This window comes from Pongo abelii, chromosome 6 (assembly GCF_028885655.2).
Source record: "Pongo abelii isolate AG06213 chromosome 6, NHGRI_mPonAbe1-v2.0_pri, whole genome shotgun sequence".
Classification (NCBI taxonomy): domain Eukaryota; kingdom Metazoa; phylum Chordata; class Mammalia; order Primates; family Hominidae; genus Pongo; species Pongo abelii.
Genome location: NC_071991.2, coordinates 52,047,117 through 52,073,359, shown reverse-complemented (window position 1 = coordinate 52,073,359; position 26,243 = coordinate 52,047,117). Strand labels below are relative to the sequence as shown.

The following is a 26,243-nucleotide window of genomic DNA, read 5'->3' as shown; positions in this document are numbered from 1 at the left end:
TGCTCAGTATGGTCACATAGCCATTATAAATATTTATCATAATTTCCACCAAGTTTTCTGTGAAAAGTAGTATCATGAAAAATTAGTATATCTAAGCTCTAAGCAAAAAAAAAAAAAAAAAAAATTGAAACACTTAAATTCAATAAACACTGTTAAAAATTACTTTAATTTGGCTGAGAGTGGTGGCTCATGCCTGTAATCCCAGCACTTTGGGAGGCCAAGGCAGGTGGATCATTTGAGGGCAGGAGTTCCAGACCGGCCTGGCCAACGTGGCGAAATCCCATCTCAACTAAAAATACAAAAATTAGCCAGGCATGGTGGTACATGCCTGTAATCCCAGCTATTCAGGAGGCTGAGGCAGGAGAATCACTTGAACCCAGGAGAGAGAGGTTGTTGTGAGCCAAGATTGTGCCATTGCACTCCAGCCTGGGCAACAAGAGTGAAATTGCGTCTCAAAAAAAAAATTACTTTAACTTGAAATCAAAATTCTCAGGTATGTTAGGCAGTAAAACACACGAAACCAGTATAAAATTTTCACCTATCTCTTTTATTAACAGATTTACATTCCCATCACAAAACTACTTAGTTTACTGGGTAATCAAATCCTATTGTTTTTCCCTTACACATTTTGTAAAAAGAAAAAAACCTTTTACCTTCTAAAATACGTAATAAGAAAATTACATAGATAAAAGACATTACTGGGCCAGGCATGGTGGTTCACACCTGTAATCCCAGGGCTTTGAGAAGCCAATGCAGGAGGATTGTTTGAGCCTGGAATTTTGAGACTAGCCTGGGCACCACAGTGAGATCCTGTCTCTACAAAAAATAAAAATATTGGCCCAGGGAGCGGTGGCTCATGCCTGTAATCCCAGCACTTTGGGAGGCCGAGGCGGGTGGATCACGAGGTCAGGAGATCGAGCCCATTCTGGCTAACACGGTGAAACCCCATCTCTACTAAAAATACAAAAAATTAGCTGGGGGTGGTGGCAGGCACCTGTAGTCCCAGCTACTCGGGAGGCTGAGGCAGGAGAATGGCGTGAACCCAGAGGCGGAGCTTGCATCTGAGCCGAGATCGCGTCACTAGACTCCAGCCTGGGCGACAGAGTGATACTCCGTCTCAAAAAAAATAAATAAATAAAAATAGTAGCTGGGCATGGTGGTGCGCACCTTTAGTCATCCCAGCTACTCAGGAGGCTGAAGCAGGAGGATCACCTGAGCCCATGAGTTCAAGGCTTCAGTGAACCATGACTGCACCAATGCCCTCCTGCCTGGGTGACTGAACAAGACCCCGTCTCAAAAACATCAATAAAAAAGGTTTAACAATGTTTCCTCACAAAATAAACCACATAATAAACCAATAAAGCCACAACTCATGTATGTAACTGAGGAAAAAAATGCTTACCTGTAGGCTGGGCACGGTGGCTCACGCCTGTAATCCCAGCACTTTGGGAGGCCAAGGCAGGTGGATCACGAGGTCAGGAGATCAAGACCAGCCTGACCAACATGGTGAAACCCCGTACTAAAAATACAAAAATTAGCGCCTGTAATCCCAGCTACTCAGGAGGCTGAGGCAGGAGAATCACTTGAACCTGGGAGGCGGAGGTTGCAGTGAGCCAAGATCACGCCACTGCACTCCAGCCTGGGCAACAGAGAGAGACTCCGTCTAAAAAAATATATATATGCTTACCTGTAGGAAACAAGCTGTTTCATAAAGCTGTTCTACAGTGCTGTCATTCATTGCCAAGTTACCCGTGTATGCGTAAGTTATTATTATCTGTAAGGTGGCAGCATCGACATTCCTCAGGTGTACATGGGTTTGTTTGCTTTCACTTAGTCCACTCATAAACATGGCCCTACAGGGGAGATGGAGAAAACAAAGTTGTAAGGGTTTTGTGTAAAACAACTGTAGAGCTGAAGAGAACAATTAGACAACAAGAGGTGTTTATTTAGGGTATTTACTTATAAGTGAAACTTTTTTTTTTTTTGAGACAGGGTCTTGCTCTGTCCCCCAGGCTGGAGTGCAGTGGTGTGATCATGGCTCACTGCAGCCTCGACCTGTGCTCAAACGATTCTCCTCAGTCTCCCAAGTAGCTGAGACTACAGGCATGCACCACCACACCCAGCTATTTTTTCTTTTATTTTTAGAAAACGAGGCCTCCCTATGTTGCCCAGACTGGTCTCCAACTCCTGAGCTCAAGCAATCTTCCTGCCTCAGCCTCTCAAAATGCTCGTATTACAGGAATGAGCCACTGTGCCTAGCCAATGAAATTTTTGAGGGAGACAGATAAGAATAAAATCCAGTCCCAAATATATACCAGACTATTCCAGCATGCCATTTTGAGTGAAAATCTCAAAATTCTATTCACTTCTTATATCCATACCATGAAATAATACTCAGCAATAAAAAGGAACTAAGTATTAATATATACTTTAATATAAATGAACCTGAAAACATTATGCTCAGTGAAAGAAGCCACATACAAAAACCACATAGTGTATGAGTCCATTTATATAAAACGTCTAAAAAAGGAAAATATAGAGACAGAAGGTAGATTAGTAGTTCCTTAGAACTGTAAGAATGGGGTTTGTGACTATAAATAGACACAAAGTGATAAAAATGCTCTAAATTTAGATTGTGGAAATGGTTGTATAACTCTGTAAATATACTAAAATTCATTTAATTATACGCTTAAAATGGGTAGATTTTGTGGTATGTAAATTACATCTCAATAAAGCTGTTAAAAATTCATTTACTCAAACTATTCTCTAAAAATATGCAGGACACTTTCCTAAAAATCTATTATATACAGGAAATCATGATGGAAAGGCAACTGGCATAATGGAGAATACAAAGTAGAATGCCCATATATAGGTAAGAGATGAAAATAGGAGAGAAAAGCTTCTGCATGTAGCGGTCAACAGTGAGTGTCACAACAGTCACTAACTTGGGCCCCTCAAGGACAGAGATGAAGAAGCCATTCAAAATGGATAAAACGGGGTAGAACATAAGAAGCAATTGTTCAAGGAGCATAGCTTGAACATAAGGGCTCATGCAGGAAACCAGAAAATGAATTGGAAAGATGGAGAGCAGGAGAGCAGTCAGATCACAGAGGGCCTTTAAATGAGACAAGAGAGTCTGAGCTTTTCCTTGTAGATAGTGGGGAAAACCAAAGGGTTTCAAGTCTGAATTTAGCACAACAAAATGTAAGTGATAAATGTAGGATGAATACTCTAAGCTGACAGACTATAAGAGCTAAAGGCTACAGACAGGAAAACTGGCTATCAGGCTATGACAATAATATACCTAAGAGGTAAGAAACTGAGTTATATTGGCAGAAATGAATACAAAAACTACTATAGCTGGGCGCTTGGTGGCTCACGCTTATAATCCCAGCATTTTGGGAGGCCGAGATGGGCAGATCATCTTAGGCCAGGAGCTCAAGACTAGCCTGGCCAACATGGTGAAACCCTGTCTCCACTAAAAAATACAAAAATTAGCTGGGTGTGGTGACAGGTGCCTGTAATCCCAGCTACTCAGGAGGCTGAGGCAGGAGAATCACTTGAACCCGGGAGGCAGAGGTTGCAGTGAGCCAAGATTGAGCCACTGCACTCCAACCTGGGCGACAAAAGTGAAACTCCACCTCAAAAAGGAACAAACAAACAAACAAAACCCACTATAAAGAGCCAACAGGATCTGGTGATTTTCTTTTTCTTTTTTTGAGACAGAGTCTCACCCTGTCGCCCAGGCTGCAGTGCAGTGGTGGTATCTCAGTTCACTGCAACACCCAACTCCCAGGTTCAAGCGATTCTCCTACTTCAGCATCCCGAGTAGCTGGGATTACAGGCACCCGCCACCACGCCCGGCTAATTTTTTGTATTTTTAGTAGAGATGCGGTTTCACCGTGTTAGCCAGGATGGTTTCAATCTCCTGACCTCGTGATCCGCCCGCCTCGGCCTCCCAAAGTGCTGGGATTACAGGCATGTGCCAGCACTCCCAACCAGAAACAGCAAATACTTAATTTCATAATACTGTAACAGGCTGAAGTACCACAACAGAAGTGCTGAGTAATTCTCAAGAAATTCTCTCATTTTGGGTCTAAAATGAACTATAAATGTTACCAAGAAATATTAAAACTATTATTCAGAAGTACCTACTAATTATTGGTGGGACAGACAGAACTGGTAACTCAAACTACAAAGGAAGAATGTATTTAGTTCAGAAGGCAAAATCTCTACAGTAGATGTATAGGAGCATTACATGTAAAAATCTTGAAATCTACAATTCTGCCAGCAGGATCTAGTTGAAGAACACTTGTGAAAAGCTCAAATTATATCCTGTGGATATGAAACTGTCCCAGGCACAAGATTTTAATGATGGGTGGCTTCAACCCCAAACACATATTGGACTATTTTATTTATTTAATAAATATCTGATTTGGTTTAGGTATAATACACAGTTGTCCCTTGGTATCTGTGGGGGACTGATTGGTTAAGAAACTTCCCAGACTTGGCCGGGTACAGTGGCTCATGCCTGTAATCCCAGCACTTTGGGAGGCCGAGGCGGGTGGATCACTTGAGGTCAGGAGTTTGAGACCAGCGTGGCCAACATGGTGAAACCCCGTCTCTACTAAAAATACAAAAAAAATTAGCCGGGCATGGTGATGTGTGCCTGTAATCCCAGCTACTTGTGAGGCTGAGGCACAAGAATCGCTTGAACCTGGGAAGCAGAGGTTGCAGTGAGTTGAGACAGCACCACTGCACTCCAGCCTGGGTGACAGAGTGAGACTGTCTTTAAAAAAAAAAAAAAAAAAAATTGTAGGAATAGCAAAGGCAACAACTGGTATTTGAGCCTTAGCTTCTGCAATCATCATGGGATGTGTTAGGGAATGTGAAGTTTCGGTATCTTCATACAAAGTAAGTCAGCCCTGAAAGGTCAAATGAAATCTGTCCTGTCTATAGCTGCCATTAAAGAACAGCAGAACAGGCGGTGCGCGGTGGCTCACGCCTGTAATCCCAGCACTTTGGGAGGCCGAGGTGGACGGATCACAAGGTCAAGAGTTTGAAACCAGCCTGACCAACATGGTGAAACCCCATCTCTACTAAAATTACAAAAATTAGCCCAGGCGTGGTGGTGCGTGCCTGCAATCCCAGCTACTTGGGAGGCTGAGGCAGGAGAATCACTTGAACCTGAAAGGCAGAGGTTGCAGTGAGCCAAGATCGCGCCACTGCACTGCACTCCAGCCTGGACGACAGAGCGAGATCGTCTCAAAAGAAAAAAAAAACAAACAAACAAACAACAACAACAACAAAAAAAAACCAGCAGGACCAAACTCACTAATGATTACTGCTTATGGCTGTTAATATTTGTAGTAGAAATATACGGGTCCACATTTAATTCACCTTTATTCTCCCTGTCCCTTTCAAATATTAAGTCAAAATTACCTAAAAGCAAAGAACAAATAAAGCAATTTCTATGCCTTGGCTTCTATTCTGCTCAGGAAACGTACAACAAAGACTCAAAAGATCATAAAAATGTAAAGTTAAGCTTTATATATTTGTTATTAGCAAAGAGTAACTAAATTAACTTCTACATTCAGAGGCATAGAGAACACCAACGTTACTAGTTATTAAATATTTAAATCTGGCAAAGAGTCTAGTTAGTATAAAGAAATATCACAAATGGTAATAGTAAAGAGTGAGAAAAAATATATTTTGTAAAGAAAAGTCTTAACCTATCTAACAGCACCAATTTTTACCCTCTAAAAATTACTATTTGAGCCTATAACTTGTCAGTTTAAAAACAGAGATCACTGTTTTCTAAAGGCAGCATTTTAAAATCTCAAAGTGTAAATTATCCCATTTTTCTTTCTCTTTTAATGGAAAAAGAATATTCAAAACCTTTCTGCCTTCCGAACATTAAAACTTTACCTTAGTTAATTACAACACATTTCTTGTACTTAAACCTTTATAAAACTCCTTTCATGTGTCCCTTACACATGCAAGAATGAGATTTGCCAAGTACTACATCATCTGAATAGAAACCTTAAGCAAAACTTAAAAACAAAAATTGAGATGTGGCTTTTTAAAAAATTAAACAACATTTCAAAGAATTTCTATTTAAAACATTAAAAGTACTTACCTGAAATAAGAGCTACATGTTGCAAGAACCATCTTATGACAAGGGAATTCAGTGCCCTCAACAATTAACACTATGTCAGTAAACAACTGCTGTTCATAAAACTGTTTCAACTGTTCCAACAAGGACACAGCATATTCAGTATTGATCTGCCTCTCGTCTTGAGTGGACATGACTGTATTCCATTAATATCTCCAGGAACAGATTAGAAAAGTCCGTCTTACTGATGAAAGGTCAAGTGAATACTTCAAATAAAGGAGAAACTACTTGCTGTTATCTGCAGCATTCAGTAACAAGACTGACACATTCACTAATGAGTAATATCTTGTTACACAGACTTAGAATCACTCCTAGGTCATCCTGTGTTAATTAGGTTCTTCAGAGTTTTTCAACACAGTCTGCAGACATTGTGCTCAAATCTGCAATTGCACAGCTCATGAGTGAAAGAGAAAAATACACGAGGTAGATTTTGTGGCAACATCCTATGTTCAGTGGATCCTGTGGAGTAACTAAAAAGAAAAAAAGTTCAGTTGTAGTATCTAGGCCAGTACGGTTTTAGAATATAACGTTTAAAATGGCAGCCTTAAATAGAAATCATATTTATTTCAAGTTCAACTTTAGACATTACCATAAAAGTGAAACATGACAAAAATGAAGACTCTTAGTCTACATTTAAAATTAAAAAACAAGAAAATTACCAGTTGTAATTTCAAGTTAACTTTTGCCTTCTATACAAAATATTAACTGTCACAGAAAATAATGAACACATGAATAAGTACACATTTTTAAAGCTCTTTCAAAATAGACAACTTAAATTACCAAAGCCAGATCTCTTAGTTATTTGTCTGGTAGCAACAAATGATCATAATATTTAAGAAAAAATATTTTTTTAAAAAAACAAAAAGCCTGCTCTCTTACATAGAGATTTCTCGTTCTCTGAATATATTTTAAACACATTCACAAAGTCTTTATATTTAATTTAAACTATATGGTAAATAGATTCAAACTGTTTATTTTCAAATTTGCCGTTCAATTCAGTAAGAGAAGTATATGTAATTTGTCTCTTTGTAGAGTGGTTCTTTCCTAGGAATCTTTACGAATAAAAGCATATTATTTTACTTAAAAAAAAAAAACACAAAATGTAATGGATATATGTTCCCACCCAGAAAACTCCATATTACACAAATATGAATGTTCTCCAAATTAATATGTAAGTTTAATACAAATCCAATCTAAATCCTATTTTCAAGGGATTTATCTGGAGGAATGCACAAAGGTTGCTAAGATATTTGAGGGGAAGAAGGGCAAGGTTTTAATGATTTTTATGAAAATATTAAATGTACTATAAAACTCCCATAAAACCAAGTACACATAAGAAACTAGAGATGATTGGCCGGGCACGGTGGCTCACGCCTGTAATCCCAGCACTTTGGTAGGCCGAGGCAGGCATTCTAACAAGGTCAGGAGTTCGAGACTATCCTGACCAACATGGTGAAATCCTGTCTCTATTAAAAATACAAAAATTAGCTGGCCATGGTAGTGCATGCCTGTAATCCCAGTTACTCAGGAGGCTGAGGCAGGGGAATTGCTTGAACCCGGGTGGTGGAGATTGCAGTGAGCCAAGATCGCACCACTGCACTCCAGCCTGGGCAACAGAGCAAGACGCCGTCTCAAAAAAAAAAAAAAAGAAATTAGATATGATAAAGATAAATACGGTATCTCAAATTAGGAAGAATAGTTTATGTCAAGAAATAATGTTGGAAGTGGCTAACTGCTCAAGGGGGGGAAAGAACCTAGGCTTTAGTCATACTGCATACCATTCATCAAAAAAAACAAAATTCCAGCTGAATAAAAATTTAATTTGGAACTCAGTATTCACAACACATGGCAAAGGAATTACAAATCAGGAAAAGAGGAAAATCCCAAATAGAATGCTACTAATATGTTAACTATAAAAACTGCCACCTCTTTTTTCACCAACTGTTAAGATGACCATTAGTTATCATAATGAGAAATGACTCCATCATTAGAATCACTGTTATTTTTCCTTACAAAATACCATCCATTATGTCAAAGAGAATCACATATACTTCCTGACAAACTATACTATTACAGTAACTGCTAACTTGATATACAGTCAAGTTTCCAGCCAAGTTAATTTGAAAGTAACTAAAACAGGTGCAAAGGCAGAGTGAGACTCTGGGTCATTTAAGGTAATAACTTTGCTCTTCCAGAACAGCATGTTACACTATAAATCTGAGTTCTACTACTATAATCTCTAAGGCAAATAATACTTAAAATCACTGGCTATTTCCACACATTAATAATGCAGCAAGGCATAGTGTTGTTGAGAGTGTGGAAAAACAAGCATTCTTACACAGAGGAGTAAGTTGATACATACCCACAATCCCTTATTCAAAACTCTTGACACAAGACATGCTCCAGAATTTACACTTTTCCAGATTTTACAGAGGTATTGTGACACATGTACCCTACATTATAAAACCCTCTCAAGAAGTCTCAGGTAGCAATGGATAATCAAACATACTATCTTTGCTGAGGCAACTATGAATGGTGTGAAAAATAAAGACTATATATAGCCTCACGTTACTTCAGGTCAGGTTTTACTAGCAAAGATTTTTTTTTTTAACAACTTGATTTTTCAGAGCTTTTTTGAATTTCAGAATTGAAAGTATTAATAATACTTGGCACTGGAAATGCTTAATACCAACCTACTAATCCTACTTCTAGAAATATATTTTACAGAAATATATGCATTAATGAAGTAGAATTCCTAATCCCAGTAGCTGGACTCCAAATTGTCCCATCCATGTTTAAACAAGGTGACAGCAACTGGTGGCCAGGGCCAAGACAGACTTAAACCATGCCGCTAAACCCCAGAATTTCTTGCAGGCTAGTGGTACAGGCTCACTCTGGTCATTTCATTAACCATATAATAATATGATTTTCTGCAATGATTTTGGGGAGGCCTCATTTATGACTGGGTTTTGCTAGATTTGATTTTTTATCGTATCCATGAAACCATATTAAAACAACTGAAGTCTGCTTCTAAAAAAGTACAAAGTCATTATACTCATTAACACAGCTTTATTAGATTCCCCTATTTCCCACTCATCTTTTGTAATCCAGGATACATTTTCTTCCTGGAGAGGCAGCCTACGTAAAAGTTACCTTAAAATAGGCAGAAAAAGTAAGTCATTCAGACTAAGTAAACAAACAAGTACAATTAAAAATAAAATTAAGGTCAGGAGTGGTGGCTCATGCCTGGAATCCCAGCACTTTGGGAGGCTGAGGACGGTGGATCACTTGAGGTCAGGAGTTCAAGACCAGCCTGGCCAACATGGTGAAATCCCATCGCTACTAAAAACACAAAAAAATTAGCTGGACATGGTAGCACGTGCTGTAATCCCAGCTACCCAGGAAGCTGAGGCTGGGATTCCTGGGTTGCAGCTCACTGAGCTGAGATCGTGCCACTGCACTCCAGCTTGAGTGACATGACAGAGCGAGACTCTGTCTCAAAAACAAAACAAAACAAAAACTAAAAATAATAAATAAAATTAAGTATCTCACCCCTCTGGGAGCATGGACTTCAAAAGGTATTAACTAAAAATGTGAAAGCTTGGCCAGGTGTGGTAACTCACGCCTGTAATCTCAGCACTTTGGGAGGCCCAGGAGGGCAGATCACTTGAGGCCTGAGGCCTGGAGTTCAAGACCAGCCTGGCAAAACCCTGTCTCTACTAAAAATACAAAAATTAGCCGGGTATGGTGGCTCATGCCTGTAATACTAGCTACTCTGGAGGCTGAGGCTGCTTCAAGCTGAGAATCACTTGAACCTGGGAGGAGGAGGTTGCAGTGAACTGAGATCACACCACTGCATTCCAGCCTGGGCAACACAGCAAGACTGTCTCACGAAAATAAAAATAAAAATGTGAAAATTTGCAAAGTTTAGGATGATCAACCAACAATCTTCAAATGCCCACAACACAAACATTTTCTGTAAAAGACTCCTTCCCTCCTAAAAACAAAACTTGAAACCAGTACCCTAACTCCTCTGAAGCAATTCAGTATGTACTATATTAATTACCAACTGACGTGACATATTTTACAAATTTTCTCTTTTCAATAATTACATTTTGTATATCATTCTATATCTAAAATCAGCTTCAAAACGTCACAGACCCTGTTATCTGTAGAAGTCAGCTTCCCCAGCTTAATTCTCAGGTATCAAGGAAACTGTTGACTTAATTTTCTTTTCTGAATGAATGGCTAAATTTAATTCCACAAATGTTTATTGAATACTAAGTGCCAATCATTGCACTTTACATACTCGGATTGAGAGAAGCCAAACACTAAAGCTCCAAAACACCAAGGGCTTTTACTCTTACTACAGATTACAGCCACAGCTACAGCTGTTATTCAAAAACATGGTGTTTTAAAAACCAGCTATTCTAGACAAACTCAAAAGCCAAGAAGCAAACAAATGAGTGAAGCAAGCTGGGTATATGAAACATTTTTCTTGAAATGTAGCTATCTTGATCTTTCACTTTCAAACTTTTAATAGAGACATGAATTCAAGAAATTTTACTCTTTACCATAAGAAAAATTGCAGTACAGATAAAATGAGCAAAGGTATCTGGTGCTCAGCCCTACTACTAACAGTGGATCACACAGGAGGAAGGAAAAATTTATTGAAGACCTATTTAAACCTTCTGGATTTTATTAATATATGCAATGATTACCTGATTTTTACAAAATAAACTTTTGGCCAGGTGTGGTGGCTCATGCCTATACTCCCAGCACTTTGGGAGGCCAAGGCGAGAGGGTACCTTGAGGCCAGGAGTTCAAGGCTGCAGTGAGCTATGATCATGCCACTGCACTCCAGCCTGGGCAACAGCAAGATTCTGCCTCTAAAATTTTTAATTTAAAAAAATAAAAAATAAAAAAAAAAAGGCTGGGCACAGTGGCTCATGCCTATAATTCCAGCACTTTGGGAGGCTGAGGTGGGCAGATCACCTGAGTTCAGGAGATTGAGACCATCCTGGCCAACATGGTGAAACCCCGTCTCTACTAAAAATACAAAAATTAGCCTGGTGTGATGGTGCGTGCCTGTAATCCCTGCTACTCGGGAGGCTGAGACAGGAGAATTGCTTGAACCCAGGAGGAGGAGGTTGCAGTGAGCCGAGATCGCACCACTGCACTCCAGCCTGGGCAACAAGAGAGAGACTCAGTCTCAAAAAAAATAAAATAAAAATAGTAATAATAATAAAACTTCAAAAGGTACACTATTCTCTCTTCTCATAACAAAGACAAAATATTTTAGGCTTTGGGAGCCACAAGCTCTCTATCCCAAAGATTTAACTCTTGCTGCAGCCTGAAAGCAGCCAAAGACAATATGGAAACAAATGTTATTTCAATAAAACTTTGTTTACAAGAACAGGTTACAGGCCACATTTACCAATTTCTGCTTTATTTTAAAAAATTTGTATTTCTTTTATATATATAAAAATATGTGTGTGTATGTGTGTGTATATATATACACACACATACACACACACACTCACACAAACACAAATTTTAATTTTTTTTTAAGAGACAGGATTGCACTATGTTGCCCAGGCTGGTCTTGAACTCCTATGTTCAAGCGATCCACTTGCCTTGGCCTCCCAGAGTGCTGGGATTACAGGCGTGAACCGCTGCACCTGGCCTTACACTGCTTCTTGATGAAATATTTAGTCAGTGACTACAATACGTACCTCAAGTTGTTTCTGTAAGAATAATGTTTCTCTTCAGATCACAAAAACAAGGAAAAGCACAAACTTTAAATTCCTGAATGCTGAATTAAATATAATTCTTAATCTAATTTATATATATTCCACTTTTCTTCTCAACCAAAATATTCTAACATCTTTTACCTAGTCACACAACTGCTTTCCCTAATTCCTGCTAGTTCCGTGGACTTCTGAAACATGTTCTTATCTAGTGTGAGTACCTTTAATTAAGGTTTAAAAAAAAAAAAAAAAGACATCTCTCCCCAAGATAATCTGCCAAAAAAAAATCCATACTGAAAAGAAGCTATTCAAAAACACTTAAATTACTTTGGGAAAATCCCTGTTACATGCCACAATTCCTGGTATCAGGTGCTTCCAGATTAGTAAGAAAGTCCTATATTCTAACACTGATCATTAGAATATATTCCACAGTTAAAAATGCTAACCAGCATAGGAATTAAATTGGAGTCATGCAAACACAATATAATGAAATTCACAATATTTAATAAAGTGCAATGTACTTTGACATAAAAAGTGTACATATTCTTACTCCTTAAGTCCTGGGCTCAATTCAGTGTTTTTGACTGATTTGCTTGATCGCAGAGAATGGCAAAGATAAGGTTAAAATGTTATACACAGGATGAAATCCTCTCCTCCACTGTCTACACACTTTTTTTTTTTTTTTTTTAAGACGGAGTCTTGCTCTGTCGCCCAGGCTGGAGTGCAACGGCGTGATCTAGGCTCTCTGCCACCTCCGCCTCCCGGATTCAAGCAATTCTCCTGCCTCAGCCTCCTAAATAGCTGGGATTATAGGCACGCACCACCATGCCCGGCTAATTTTTCACATTTTTAGTAGAGATGGGGTTTCACCACGTTGGCCAAGCTGGTCTCAAACTCTTGACCTCAGGTGATCTGCCTGCCTTGGCCTCCCAAAGTGCTGGGATTATAGGCATGAGCCACCACGTCCGGCCTCTACCCACTGACTTTCTACGAATTATTACGGGACAAAGTCCTATTTATTTTTAAATCCGAAGACTTCCTACAGAAGTCAAATTGATTGAAAACAAATGCTTCTAATACATTTTCTCTAGGATGCCCAAGTCTCCAAGGTTCTGAGTGAATTCCACCACATAAAATTTTCGAAACACTGTTACTAAATGATTGTCAGGATTAAATCAGTTAGCAATCGATAGTAACATATACAATTCTACTTAAAAATCTGAAACTCTTCCCACAAAAAATTATTTCTAGAGATGACAAAGTATTGGGAGGATATGCACAGGTTATCGAAAATATTATGGCATTTTATATCAGAGACCTGAGTGTCCTCAGATTTTCATATTCCAAGGGGACCTAGGAACTAATCTCCCACTGAAACCAAGAGACAACTGTGTTTCTATTCAACAAATTTAAGTTGGTTGTCTGAATTCCTCACTTAACTTTCCTATAAAATAACAGTATTAAAAAGGTGTTTAACTCCTCACTATAAGCAGCAAAATATGCCCAAAAGTATATCAGCAAAGAAAATTTACACAAAGTAAATACTACTTTAATACTCATAAAGAGATAACAGTGACAGTGAAATTGTTTTACAGATTCTGATTATTAATATTAAAGGACAAGGAACCAAGATTAAAAGTATGAAATGTTGAAATTTAAAAAAATCCCAAATACTTTTAAAGATTTCAGAGGTTGATGGCAGTGTTTTGGCTTTTTGGGGGGAGGCAATGAGGGGGGATAGATGTCTAATTTCACTTTGAAACCAAGTTTTCATTCCTAGAGGTGTGTACTTTGTAGCATCCTCCCACTGAGTAGCCTGGAAACACAAATAGAAGCAAAGCAAACTTTTCCAATGTTAACCAGCCAGAATATAGAGACTGAGGAACGAATAAAGGATTAAGGAACTATTGAATGTAATAAAGAAACCAATCAGCAATTAACTGAGCTGTGGATGAAAAAGGAAGAAAGGATAAAAAGATGGGAAGGAGGCTGCTAGCAAGGCCTGCTACAGTAAGCACAGTAGTAGGTACAAAGTTTCCATTGGACAGGAGGAATAAGTTTTAGTGATCTGTTACACAGCATGGTGATGATCGCAGTTAACAATAATATACTGCATATTTCAAAACTGCTAAAGATTCTAAATGTTCTCACCACAAAAAAAAAATAAGTAGATGAGGTGACAGATCTAAACAGCCTGATTTAATCATTCCTCAATGCGTACATAGATTGAAACATCACATTGTAGCCCACAAATACATACAATTATTTGCCAACTAAAAATAAAATAAATTATATAGTAGGAATGAAGGAATGATAGGTCTCCCTCCAGGAAGGGCAGTGCGGCTATAAATCATTCACCTGTAGGAAGCACATTCAAACCGTACATTACTAACTTAGGGAGTGCTGCATCTCCCAATGCTACAAATGTCAATAGAGAAGATTAAAAATTTTTGTTGGAAAAGATCCAAGGCATTCTCCATGGAGGTCAACCGTTGAAAAATAATTGAGTACAAACCCAAACTACTTGGGTTAAAGCCCCAGTTCTGCAACTTAATAACTGTGTGGCCCTTTGTAAGTTATTTATTCTCTATGCCTCAGTTTGCTCATCTATAAAATGTAGTTAAAAGTAGAACTCTCTTCTCAATGAATTGTTCTAGGATTACACTTCACACTTGGGTCAGTACCTGACACATAGCACTACTACATAGATATTCGAAATTATTTTTATTAACCCACCCACTGGTGAAGCTTTTGTAGCACTTTCCCAACTCCTGGATTCCCCACCTACACCAGGTCCAAAGATTCCAATTTCAAGGTCTCAGCACTCCAAATACAGTTCTCTTTTTTCATTCTGTCTAAATGGTATTTTACATAAGAGAAATTCAAAGTTTTTAGAGAATTTTGGGACTTTTTTGCAAACATTTGACACTTGAAATCTGAATTCAGTGTTCTAAAATATTAAGATAATTTTTCCTTTTTTTTCCTTTTCTTACACATTGTATTTTGATGGTACAAATAATGAAACAAACTAGTGCTTAAAAAAAGACTAATCTTGAGGAGGCTGATGTCAGTGTAAAAAACTAAATGAGAGTCCAGAAAGGCACCAGTCATAAAACAAGCCTTTCTTTATTTCAATGAGATAGTTTTCTCCTTAGGAAGGACAAGAGATGGGTGCTAGAAACAGTTTGCTTTCAAGTTATCAAAACAACCATGACAGTTGAGAATGTCTGGAAAAGACCATTTGTTTTTTAGATTGTCAACTGCTACACAAACAGAATTTTCTGGAGTTGTGACAGGCATCAATTAAAAAACAAACCAAAAAAAACCAAAAAACCAAAAAACCAAAAACCTGGCCTTCTGAAGAATCTATCAAGTATTTAAAATTTCAGCATACTTGCAGTGAGCCGAGATCGCACCACTGCACTCCAGCCTGGACGACAGAGCGAGACTCCGTCTCAAAAAAAAAAAAAAATCAGCATAGCTTCCCCTACTCTAGTCACATTCAGAGCTTAGGTCTCTTCTCTCTTTCCAACCATACTGATAGATGACGTGGCTCCATCAGGTTAATTATGCTCAGCACCCTAAGTAAATTCATGTCACAAGTACAAGCTGTACTATGTTATGATTAACAAGTTATCTCACTTTTAAAAAATTAAACAAGAACATAAAGGCAATGCCACCTGTGATACAATAATTATATGAGTATACTATGTCCTTTTATTTTGGATATCACTTTTCATTTTTCCTCTCAGCCCTGCGCAGTGACTTAAGAAAGCTGGGGAAAGGTGGCCAGGCGCAATGGCTCACGCCAGTAAATCCCAGCACTTTGGGAGGCCGAGGCGGGCGGATCACGAGGTCAGGAGATCGAGACTATCCTGGCTAACACGTTGAAACCCCATCTCTACTAAAAATACAAAAATTAGCCCGGCGTGGGCTACTCAGGAGGCTGAGGCAGGAGAATGGCTTGAACCCGGAAGGCGGAGCTTGCAGTGAGCCAAGATCGCGCCACCGCACTCCAGCCTGGGCGACACAGCGAGACTCCGTCTATTAAAAAAAAAAAAAAAAAAATTACTTGAGATCGGCCGTATGCGGTAGCTCACGCCTGTAATTCCAGCACTTTGGAAGGCCGAGGCGAGGGGATCACGAGGTCAGGAGTTCGAGACCAGCCTGACCAACATGGAGAAACCTCATCTCTACTAAAAATACAAAAATTAGCCAGGCCTGGTGACGCGCGCCTATAATCCCAGCTACTCAGGAGGCTGAGGCAGGAGAATCACTTGAACCCTGAAGGCGGAGGTTGCAGTGAGCCGAGATCGTGACACTGCACTCCAGCCTGAGTGACAGAGTGAGACTCTGTCTCAAAAAAAAAAAAAAAAAAAAAAAAATTACTTGAGATCAACCTGTCATTTCTACTACTGGGTTATTTAAGCATCACTTGGTCTATTCAAACTCTACAAAACTGAAAAGATTAAGCTAACAAAGGACTTTGAAATTTTCACTCATATTTTATGACACCAGGACCAATCCTTTTTCCTGGCCTTACTTGTCTTAGCAATGTGGGCAAAGAGAAGAGGGGAAGGGGGACTCTTTTCTAAATGTGTAACATCTTTGGAAAAACCAATGTTATCATTTGGCTTTTAAGACTGCATTCAAGTTTCTAGGAATTCACCTTGCACATTCAATGTTCAATGTTTAGGAATGAAAAGCTCAACATTTCTACCAACCAGAAGAAAATCTATGGAGGAGCATGGACATACATACTGATACCTCTATTCCTTTCCATCTCCTTACATGCCCTGTGAATAACATAAGGTAACAGATTTTATAATGCTTCTTATAAGAACAAAAAGGGGAGTAGAGTTATAGCACTCATAAAGTCTTCCTACAAAAACTATGTGCAAAGAAAACACCACTATGTGGAAACGTGTGGACTACAGAGCATGCTCAACAGAAAGGCCACATCACTCCAGAGTTACTGACAGAAAACAACCTCTTGAGGATTGCAGGCCCCAACCTAAAAGGGCTTCAATAAGCACTAAGCCAACAGAAGATCAAAGTGAAGAAGTAAGCTTAACATTAGTTATCAGCCAGATGGAAAAAATAGCAAAATTCCACATCATCGAGATTAGAAAACAACTGAGTGGCTTTTCAATTTACTTTAGGTCACAAAAAAAAGTCGGGGAAAAAAGTCCTTATCAAAGGTTAACCAAACTAAGTCATTCACAATTACAAGAGATCTAAGACCCATACTACTCAAATTCGGCAAAAATGTACAACTCAGAGGGAAGAGGGGGAAGATCCCCATTAATTAGCTGCCTCGACAAAAGAAAATATCATTTTTGTCAGTGCACAGCGTTGATAGGGTTTCGTTTCTGAATGCCTGAATGCTCAGTGAGCCCGACGTACAGATCCATGTATAAACAACACGTGACCAGTCCTGTCCCCTACGTCTTCATAAGGCTAATTGACACAGAAGATAGTTCACACAAACATATCCTTTTAAAGTTCATTTTGTATTTTGAATTCTTTTCCTATTTTCAGTGGAAGGGGTCACCGTGGTAGCCCGTGGAATGGACACTCCTCTACCTTTTGAGGCAGGTAAAGAGTTCTTAGATAACTAAGCCCAGGAGGAAAAAAAAAGATGTTAACTCAAAATAACCGCCCCACACCAAACTAAGCGATTTTTCTATTCCCCGGTTTTTCAATCCGTAGGGAGAGGGAGGTGGTCGAATTCAAAGAAGTTAAAGATTTCACAAAGTAAACACGTACACAATTTTCCGTTTCAAAGGGCAGTTTCTGCTTTCTTTTTTAAGTCAATATAGACCATAATAGGAGCTCTGTTCGTCTAGACCTCTCTTGGTTAGTTCAGATGTAGGGGGGGAATACAGAAGGAAGGGGGTGTCCCCCTTCGGCCCACCATGTCGCGAACACGTCGCGAGTCTTTAAGAGAAACAGCTTTACTTCAGTAAGGGCGGGCGCGAGCCGGAGCCGAGGCCAAGGCGCCGCCCGGTAGCCCCGCGGCCGGAAACGCCCAGCTAGCGGCGTACCGGGCCGCCCCTTCCCCGCGGACCGGCCCAGAGCTCCGCCGCCCTGGGGCCGCCGCGGGGTGCGGAGGGCGGCGCCGGCCGCCTGCGCCCCTCCCCCGCCCGCGGCGGAAGCGTCTCGGGTTTGAAAGATGCCGCGGCCGCCGCCTCCCACCCGCCGAGCCACAAAGGGCCGAGCCCCCTCCCGCCACAGCCCTCCTCCCCGGCCCCTCCACAGGTCGCCGCGGGCTCCCAGCCCGCCCGACGCTACCGTCGCCTGCTCACCCGCGTCCCTCGGTCCCGAGGTGTAGGATCCGGTCCAGCCGGTGGCCCCGTCCACACTGGGCCCCTCCGGCGCGGCGGCGGGGGCGTGGCCCTCCCGCCACGGCCTCGGCCGGGGTCTCGCCTCCGCCTCCGGCCGAGGAAGGCTAGCGCCGCCGCCTCTTCCTTCCGGTTTCCCCTCGCACCCTCCCTCGCTTGGTCCGTCCAGCGCGGAAAGCAGCGTCCTCTGCGGGCGCCGCCGCACGCTCTTCAGAGCCCGACCACCGCCAGACTCCTCCCCCGGGAGCCGCGCCGCCAGCCCGCGCCGCCTCGTCAGCCCGGGGCCGCGAGACGCCGGGCCCGCCGCTCCCGCCCCCGCCGCGCGCTCTCGCCCCCGCCCGCGGCCCGGGAACGCGCGGGCAGTGGACCGTTGGCCAGCCTGCGGCGCCCGCCCTCGCCACGCCGCCCTCCCGCCTCGCGCGCGCGCGCGCCAGTCGGCACCAGCGGCAGTTTTGCAGTTTCCCGGGTCCTCGCGACCGTCCCCCGCCCCTCCCTTACTCTAGCTGCCCCCGCCCTTTTCCTCTGCCGGATACCACCGGAAAGCCAAAACAATTGGGGCCGCGCAGGCGCGGAAAAGGAAACGGAAAGAGCAGGAAGGGCGGGGGCGGTGCGAGGTGACGGGAAGCGTAATTGAAGGGGGTTCCCGGGAAAGGTCATGGGAGAGCTCTCGAGGGGCGCGTGCGCGGCAGAGGGGCGCTGCGAGAAGCCGCGGCGGCCGAGGCCTTGGGCTTAGACTGGCGGATGGAGAGGCCCGACAAGGTCATTGCTAGGAAATCTAGACAGCAAAACACCAATTGTTATGCTGAAGGAGGTGTTTTACCCCTTGGAATTTCCCCTGAAATACAGATTTTTGCAGGCTGGCTCGGAGAGTGGGAATGAGTAGGACTAAACAATACCAGACAGGGGGCAGGAGAAAGTTGAGGAGGCGTTGGGCGGGTCGCTTTGTTCTCGCAGCACCTCTTCTCCAAACCATGTCCTCCTCTCTCCAGAGCCGCTTCGGCTTTTCCCAAGGCCAAGGAAGAACTCAGAGCAGCACCCAAAAGGGCCCGCAGTTGGGGGAGGTTAGGGGAAAAGGGAGAGAGAGACATCTGGGTGCGGACGGCAGCTCCGGCGTGTGAAGCCTTCCGTTTTGTGCTGCAATGCGGCGGCTGCACCCCCCCAACCCCCCGAGTTCCAAAAGAGCGCCTTCGCCGTTGCTTCGCAAAGCGAAGCGTTTGTAGCAGCAGCTAATGGCTGTGGCCCGTACTGGTTTAGTTAACTTGGCACAGCTTGCTGGCAGGCAGGCTGTAAATTTGCTAGGAGCTATTCGTGGATCAAAAAATTGTCAGAAATGCCCACACAGACTCCACCTACCTTCCTAATTTACAGTCTTGGCACAAGCCCAATCTAGAGAATATAGATGACTAATTATAATCTGAAAGGCCATACAGTACATTACTGAAAGGAGCCTCTTCCTGTAAACTAGGCTAGATCAACTGAATGCACACCAAGATGCGTGTTATCAGGAACTACTGATAAAGGATTGTTTTACAGTAGAATCTGGAAACTACATTCAACAAATCTTTATTGAGTTTCCATCATGCTACCACTGTATTTAGTCTAATTAAATAGTTAAGTGGTATGATATCAAACAAGCCATACAAAAGATTAAAGTCATTTAACACACACTTGAGCACCTACTTTGTGCCAGATTGGATATGAGAGATGCGGTCTAAACATGCAGACAATAACAACAAAGGATACCTGTGGCAAGGAGTTTGTGATTCATCCTGTGGGCAACAAAAAGCCACTTAAGATTTTTAAGCAGGAGAATATCTTGATAAGATTTTAGAGAAAAAATTCTGAAGCATGGTAGATAGCAGACTGGAAGCAGGGATACTAGTTAGGACGCTGTTAATGCAGTCCAGACATGAGTTGGAGAGAAAGTCCAAACTAACAGTGCCAGCGAGAATGGTGAAGCAGAGATAGATTTGAAAACTAGCCAGCTATGATAAATAAGACTTGATTACCTAGAGGATGAGGGGAAATAAGAAATCAAGGATAACTGAGTTTTTTAGTTAGGGTGATTAGATGGTGTTATCAGTGACTGTAAGAGGAGTAATGAATTGTGAGGATGAAAGAGAGGACTAAAAGGTGTCCTTTTAATGGCTGTACAGTTAGGAATGCATTTGGGCCCGCATTTTTTTTGAAAAGATTCCATTATAATAGCTTAAACAAGACCTCAAATCTGCAGGTAGGCAGTTACCTTTGTTGGTTCAATAGCTCAAGAAGTGCAGGGCCATCATTTCTGTGATTCTCTTGACATTAACTTCATGGTTAAAATATGGCTGCAGCAGTTTTAGCCTTCGCACCTTTGTTCAACGCAGGAAGAGGGGAAAGGGGTGGCTTCCACCATCCATGGTCTTTTTTTTCTTCAGGAAAGTGAAAGCTTTCTCAGGATACTACATCTCCCAAACTCAGCAGACTTCCACAAACATCTCATTGTCTAGAATTGTAATTTGGCCACCTATAAAGATTACAAAAGAGAAAAACACTGGGAATGGATATTGGGTCAGACAAGTCAGACAAATAGCAGTCGGCTAGTTAGTTAATATTTAAAGCATCCTTCTTTAACACTTAAAACCCTGAGAGCTGTTAGGATGAATTGATGTTCCTAGGTTTCAAAAAAGGCCAATCGCTTTGGTGTGTTATCTTAACTGGGAAAAGAAAAGGTTGAACATTTATACTCAAATATTTGTATTTGTTTGCCATCCCTTATCTCAAGGTTCCCATCCCCTTAAACAGTCTCATAGGGGACTGTAACAATGAGGAAGAAGGGACTGGTGCAGTCAGGGGAGGGTGACTCCCATTCAGTTTTCCTTTTGCAGCTGCCATCTTAGAATGTTCTTGGCATCATTAATTTCATGGTCCACCAAAAACACCATCTTAATTCCCTTAGAGATCTTGTTTCTGAGCTTAGAAAGCTCTGAGTGATCACAGCAAGTTCCAGTGTCCATTTTAGGGAGTCATACATACAGTATTTTCTAGCAATTACACAAACTTTTTTGGAATGTACAGCATCTCTCTTGTGATCCATATCCAAAACATTATTTCATGCAACCCTTTTCCATTAACAAGGCATCTTTCCTTTTAATTATTAACAAGTCATCTTTCCTTTCAACTGATGGCCACAAAAAGTATCATCCTAAAACTACTTTAAACATTGTCATGATTCTAGAACAGAAAGAAGGTAGTAATGATTCCTAGAAAAATAAACATGCAGCCAGGCACAGGTGGTTCACGCCTGTAATCCCAGCACTTTGGGAGGCCGAGGCGGGGGGTCACCTGATGTCAGGAGTTTGAGACCAGCCTGGCCAACATGGTGAAACCCCATCTCTATTAAAAATACAAAAATTAGCTGGCCGTGGTGGTGGGCACTTGTAATCCCAGCTACTCGGGAGGCTGAGGCAGGAGAATCACTTGAACCCGGGAGGCGAAGGTTGCAGTGAGCCAAGATTGTGCCATTGCACTCCAACCTGGGCAAAAAGACTTAAACTCCATTTCAAGAAAAAGAAACATATGACTAAAAATTTTCTAAAATTAAGTGTTTAACTATTTCTGACTGTTACAAATCATAATCATTTAAGATTGTAATTGATAAGATACAATTAAAGTTAATTTTAATATGTTAAACTAAATTTGCCTTGAGCATGCCTCCAACCTTGAGTCCCTACATAATGACCTCAGCCTAACAGTATAGGAAGAAACTGAAAGCCTAACTAGGAGTATATGTTTTTGTAACAGCTGAGTCTCAGCCAATCACAGCAGCTGAGCTTCAGCCAATCACAGGCAGCATAGAGATGGGATTTCACTATGTTGGCTAGCCTGGTCTCAAACTCCTGGCCTCAGGTGATCCTCCTGTCTTGGCCTCACAAAGTACGGGGATGACAGGCATGACCCACTGCTCTCAGCCCGTCTTCTAGTTCTGAAGGCAGCTTGATTCGTGAATTGTTCTTTGCTCATTTAAACTCTATTAAATTTAGTTTGTCAGAATTTTTTTTTCTTTTTGAGACAGAGCCTTGCTCTGTCGCCAGCCTGGAGTGCAGTGGTGCGATCTCAGCTCACTGCAACCTCTGCCTCCTGGGTTCAAGCTATTCTCTTGTCTCAGCCTCTGGAGTAGCTGGGACTACAGGCAGGCACCACCATACCCAGCTAATTTTTTATTTTTAGTAGAGACAGGGTTTCACCATATTGGCCAGGATGGTCTCCATCTGTTGACCTCATGATCCGCCCGTCTCGGCCTCCCAAAGTGCTGGGATTACAGGCATGAGCCACCGTGTCCAGCCCAGAATTTTTTTTAACACTATTTTAACCGACTTAAAAATCTTGGATTTGTGGGAGAATGTTACCAGGAGCCTCTCCGAGGGGGGGAGTGCAATGCAGAGCTAATATGCAGTATATCTTCCCTGTAATAATACAGAGAACATCCAGTTAAAATGGACATCATTATTAATGAGTAGCACAGGGAGTTCTTTGTGGTAACAGAATAGTTGTGTATCTTGACTATGTGTAAATGTATACATATTTGTTAGTCAGTTTTGTGTTGTTATAAAGGAATACCTGAGACTGGGTAATTTATTTTAAAAAGAGGCTTATTTTGGCTCATGGTTCTGCAGACTGCACATGAAGCATAGTGCAGGCATCTGCTTCTGGTGAGGGCCTCAGGAAGCTTACAGTCATGGTGGAATGCAAAAAGGGAGCCAGCGCATCACATGGTGAGAGAGGGAAGGAGGTGCCAGGCTCTTTTAAACAACCTACTCTCACATGAACTCATTACAATGGGAGGGCACCCAGCCCTTCATGAGGAGCCATCTCCATGACTCAAACATCTCCCACCAGGCCCCAACTCTAACACTAGAGATCACATTTCAACATGAGATTTGGAGGGTACAAATATTCAAACCATAACAACATATAATAAAATTTTATAGAATAAACATATATATGTTTAATATATAATACACAGCAAGAAATTAGTTCATACAAAAGATAATGAAATCCAGTAAGATCCTGCCTCAGCCTCCCAAAATGGTGGGATTACAGGCACAAGCCTCTGGGCCTGGCCAGCTTTTCTTCCCAGACAGGGTCACACTCTTGTCACCCAGGCTGGAGTGCAGTAGCATGGTCACGGGCTCACTGCAGCCTTGACTTCCCTGGGCTCAGGTGATCCTCCAACCTCAGCCTCCCGACTACCTGGGACTACAGGCACCCGCCACTATGTCTGGCTAATTTTTGTATTTTTTGTAGAGATGGTGTTTTGCCGTGTTGCCCAGTCTGGCCTCAAACTCCTAGGGTCAAGTGATCTGTCTGCCTTCGCCTCCCAAAGTGCTGAGATTACAGGCGTGAGACACCATGCTTGGCTTTTTTTTTTTTCCCTCAAAAAATTCAGATTCAAGCCTAGTAAATAACAAAGTTTTGGCAAAAAAAAAAAATCAAATCCAGTAAGATCTGAGTCTAGTTAATTGCAGCATGCCAGTGTCAGTTTCCTAATTTGGATAAGGTACTATAGTTTTTGGAGTTTATTTTTATTGTTGTTATTTTCTTTTCTTTTGCTTCTCCAGAGCCTTCTTTATGGATAATGTACTATAGTTTATAAGATGTTCCATTGGGGGAAGCTGGAAGATGGGTACACAAGCAACTCACTGTACTGTTTTTGCTACTTCTTGTGAGTCTTACGCTGAGGTCAAGATAAAAAGTAATCCTGTAGAGAATGGCATGAACCCAGGAGGCAGAGCTTGCAATAAGCTGAGATCGTGCACTGCACTCCAGCCTGGGTGACAGAGTGAGACTCCGTCTCAAAAAAAAAAAAAAAAAAAGTAATCCTGTAATCCTAGCACTTTGGGAGGCCCAGGTGGGAGGATCACTTGAGCCCAGGAGCTCAAGACCAGCTTGGGCAACATGGGGAAACCCCGTCTCTACACAAAACACAAAAATTAGCCAGTTGTGGTGGCGTGTGCCTGCAGTCCCAAGCTACTCAGGAGGCTGAGGTAGGAGGATGACTTGAACCTGGGAGGCAGAGGTTGCAATGAGCTGAGATCACACCACTGCACTCCAGCCTGGATGACAGAACAAAACTGTCTCAAAAAAAAAAAAAAAGTTAAGTAAAAAAAAAAGGACATTATTTATTCAATAAATACCCTGGGATACAGAGATAAGAGACCCATAGAGGAATGGGTGTGTTGGAAGGAAAGGCCCAAGCAAACCAACAGTGGGATACATTATTTGAAAGCAATATGCACAGGGTATTATGAGAGCACAGAAGAACAGCAAGTAGATCAAGAAAGGATTTTCAGGAAAAGGGAAGCAGGCTAGGTGGAAAAAGAAAACCAGTAGAACATACAGGGATCATGATACAGAGGTTTAAATGAGCTCTGGTAAGTTTTATCATTATATGTTTTTATTACACACAGTACTTTTATGTCATTGCCCTTATCATGATTATATAATAATTAAATGTTTTTATGAGGTAAGCTCCCTGAAGACAGAAACCAATTTTATATCCTGTTGACTCACTAGTTTTACAGTTTCTGTCTAGGTACTTGTTAATATTTGTTGAGTGAATGAGGTTGTTGGCCATGCCTGCAACACGGAGTACATATGAAGGAATGGCAGGACATCTGGAGAAGAAGGTGAGGGATAGATACAGATCATGAAAGAACTCATACAGTAAGTTTGGACTCTATTCTAAGGTAATGGGGAACTATCAGAGGAATATGATTAGTTTTGTATTTTAGGAAGATAATACGTACTTTAGGAAGATAACGAGGCTGGGTAAGTAACGTTAGGAGGCCATACAGACTTGTCCCCTTGTGTGAAGCCCAGTGGGCCCCTTTGGCAGCAGGCTCCTTTTGCTAGCACCCTCATGCGTCAGCACCTCTTTTGCAAGGTAAGCAGTTCTACAGGATACCAGCCGACTGCCACATGGTTACAAGTTTCTGATACCTAGTACAGCCAGGGAAAGAGAACAAAAGTCCCTTATTCCTAATGTAACTTCCCCAATCTCCAACTAATCAGTACCAAAAGCCCAGGAAGCCATTAGCTACAAATTCTTGCCTTGAGAGCGGGAGCCAGGGACGTCTCTGGGTCTTGCATGTGCAGCTAGGCTCAAGGTTTAGCTTATAGTAACTTTTTCCTCACTTTAATAGTTAAAAAACACACCCCTAGCGGAGATTTTACATGCTAACGATACATGTGATGTGTGTTGGAGCATATAGAGACCTAGCGCACGCTCCAACTGTGGGTCCACCTGTGCCTACCGGACCTCACCAGTATTTTATAAATATTCACATACAGAGCCCATAAAAGGAATTCCTCTTAAGACACTAGCTGCTATCGCTCCCTTTGAGCAACCCGCTCTGCCTCTCAGAGTGTACTTTTGCTTTGCAATAAACTTTTTTGCTTATTCTTACTTTGGACTCACTCTTCAAATTCTTTTAAGAAAATTTTTATCAAATAGAGACAGGGTCTCGTTATGTTGCCCAGGCTGGTCTTGAACTCCTGGGCTCAAGCAATCCTCCTGCCTTGGCCTGCCAAAGAGCTGGGATTACAGGTGTGAGCCCCCACACCAGGCCCAAATCTTTTTTTTCTTTTTTTTTTTTTTTTTTTGACTAGTCTCGCTCTGTCACTCAGGCTGGAGTGCCGTGGCGCGATCTCAGCTCACTCCAAGCTCCGCCTCCCAGGGTCATGCCATTCTCCTGCCTCAGCCTCCCGAGTAGCTTGGACCACAGGCGCTCGCCACCATGCCTGACTAATTTTTTGTATTTTTAGTAGAAATGAGGTTTCACAGTGTTAGCCAGGATGGTCTTGATCTCCTGACCTTGTGATCCGCCGGCCTTGGCCTCCCAAAGTGCTGGGATTACAGGCGTGAGCCACCGCGCCCAGCCCCAAATCCTTTTGTGCAGCAAAATCAAGAACCTGAACCAGCCCACCAACAAT

The 26,243-nt window shown here is 41.8% G+C and overlaps 1 protein-coding gene across 4 annotated transcripts in view; it reads right to left on the bottom strand.

Annotated features, from left to right (window-relative positions):
• KBTBD2 (kelch repeat and BTB domain containing 2) overlaps positions 1–25,134 on the bottom strand; it is a 30,237-nt gene extending 5,103 nt beyond the window's left edge. Inside the window, exons 1-4 of one of the 4 annotated variants that reach the window (XM_054546763.2) lie at positions 25,058–25,134; positions 20,515–20,775; positions 6,140–6,645; positions 1,688–1,853 (exon numbers count right to left, since the gene is read on the bottom strand). In XM_054546763.2, coding sequence (XP_054402738.1) covers positions 1,688–1,853; positions 6,140–6,309 — 336 coding nt within the window. In that variant the 5' untranslated portion in view covers positions 6,310–6,645; positions 20,515–20,775; positions 25,058–25,134. 4 annotated transcript variants of the gene reach the window in all.
• Positions 25,135–26,243: the final 1,109 nt, after the last annotated feature.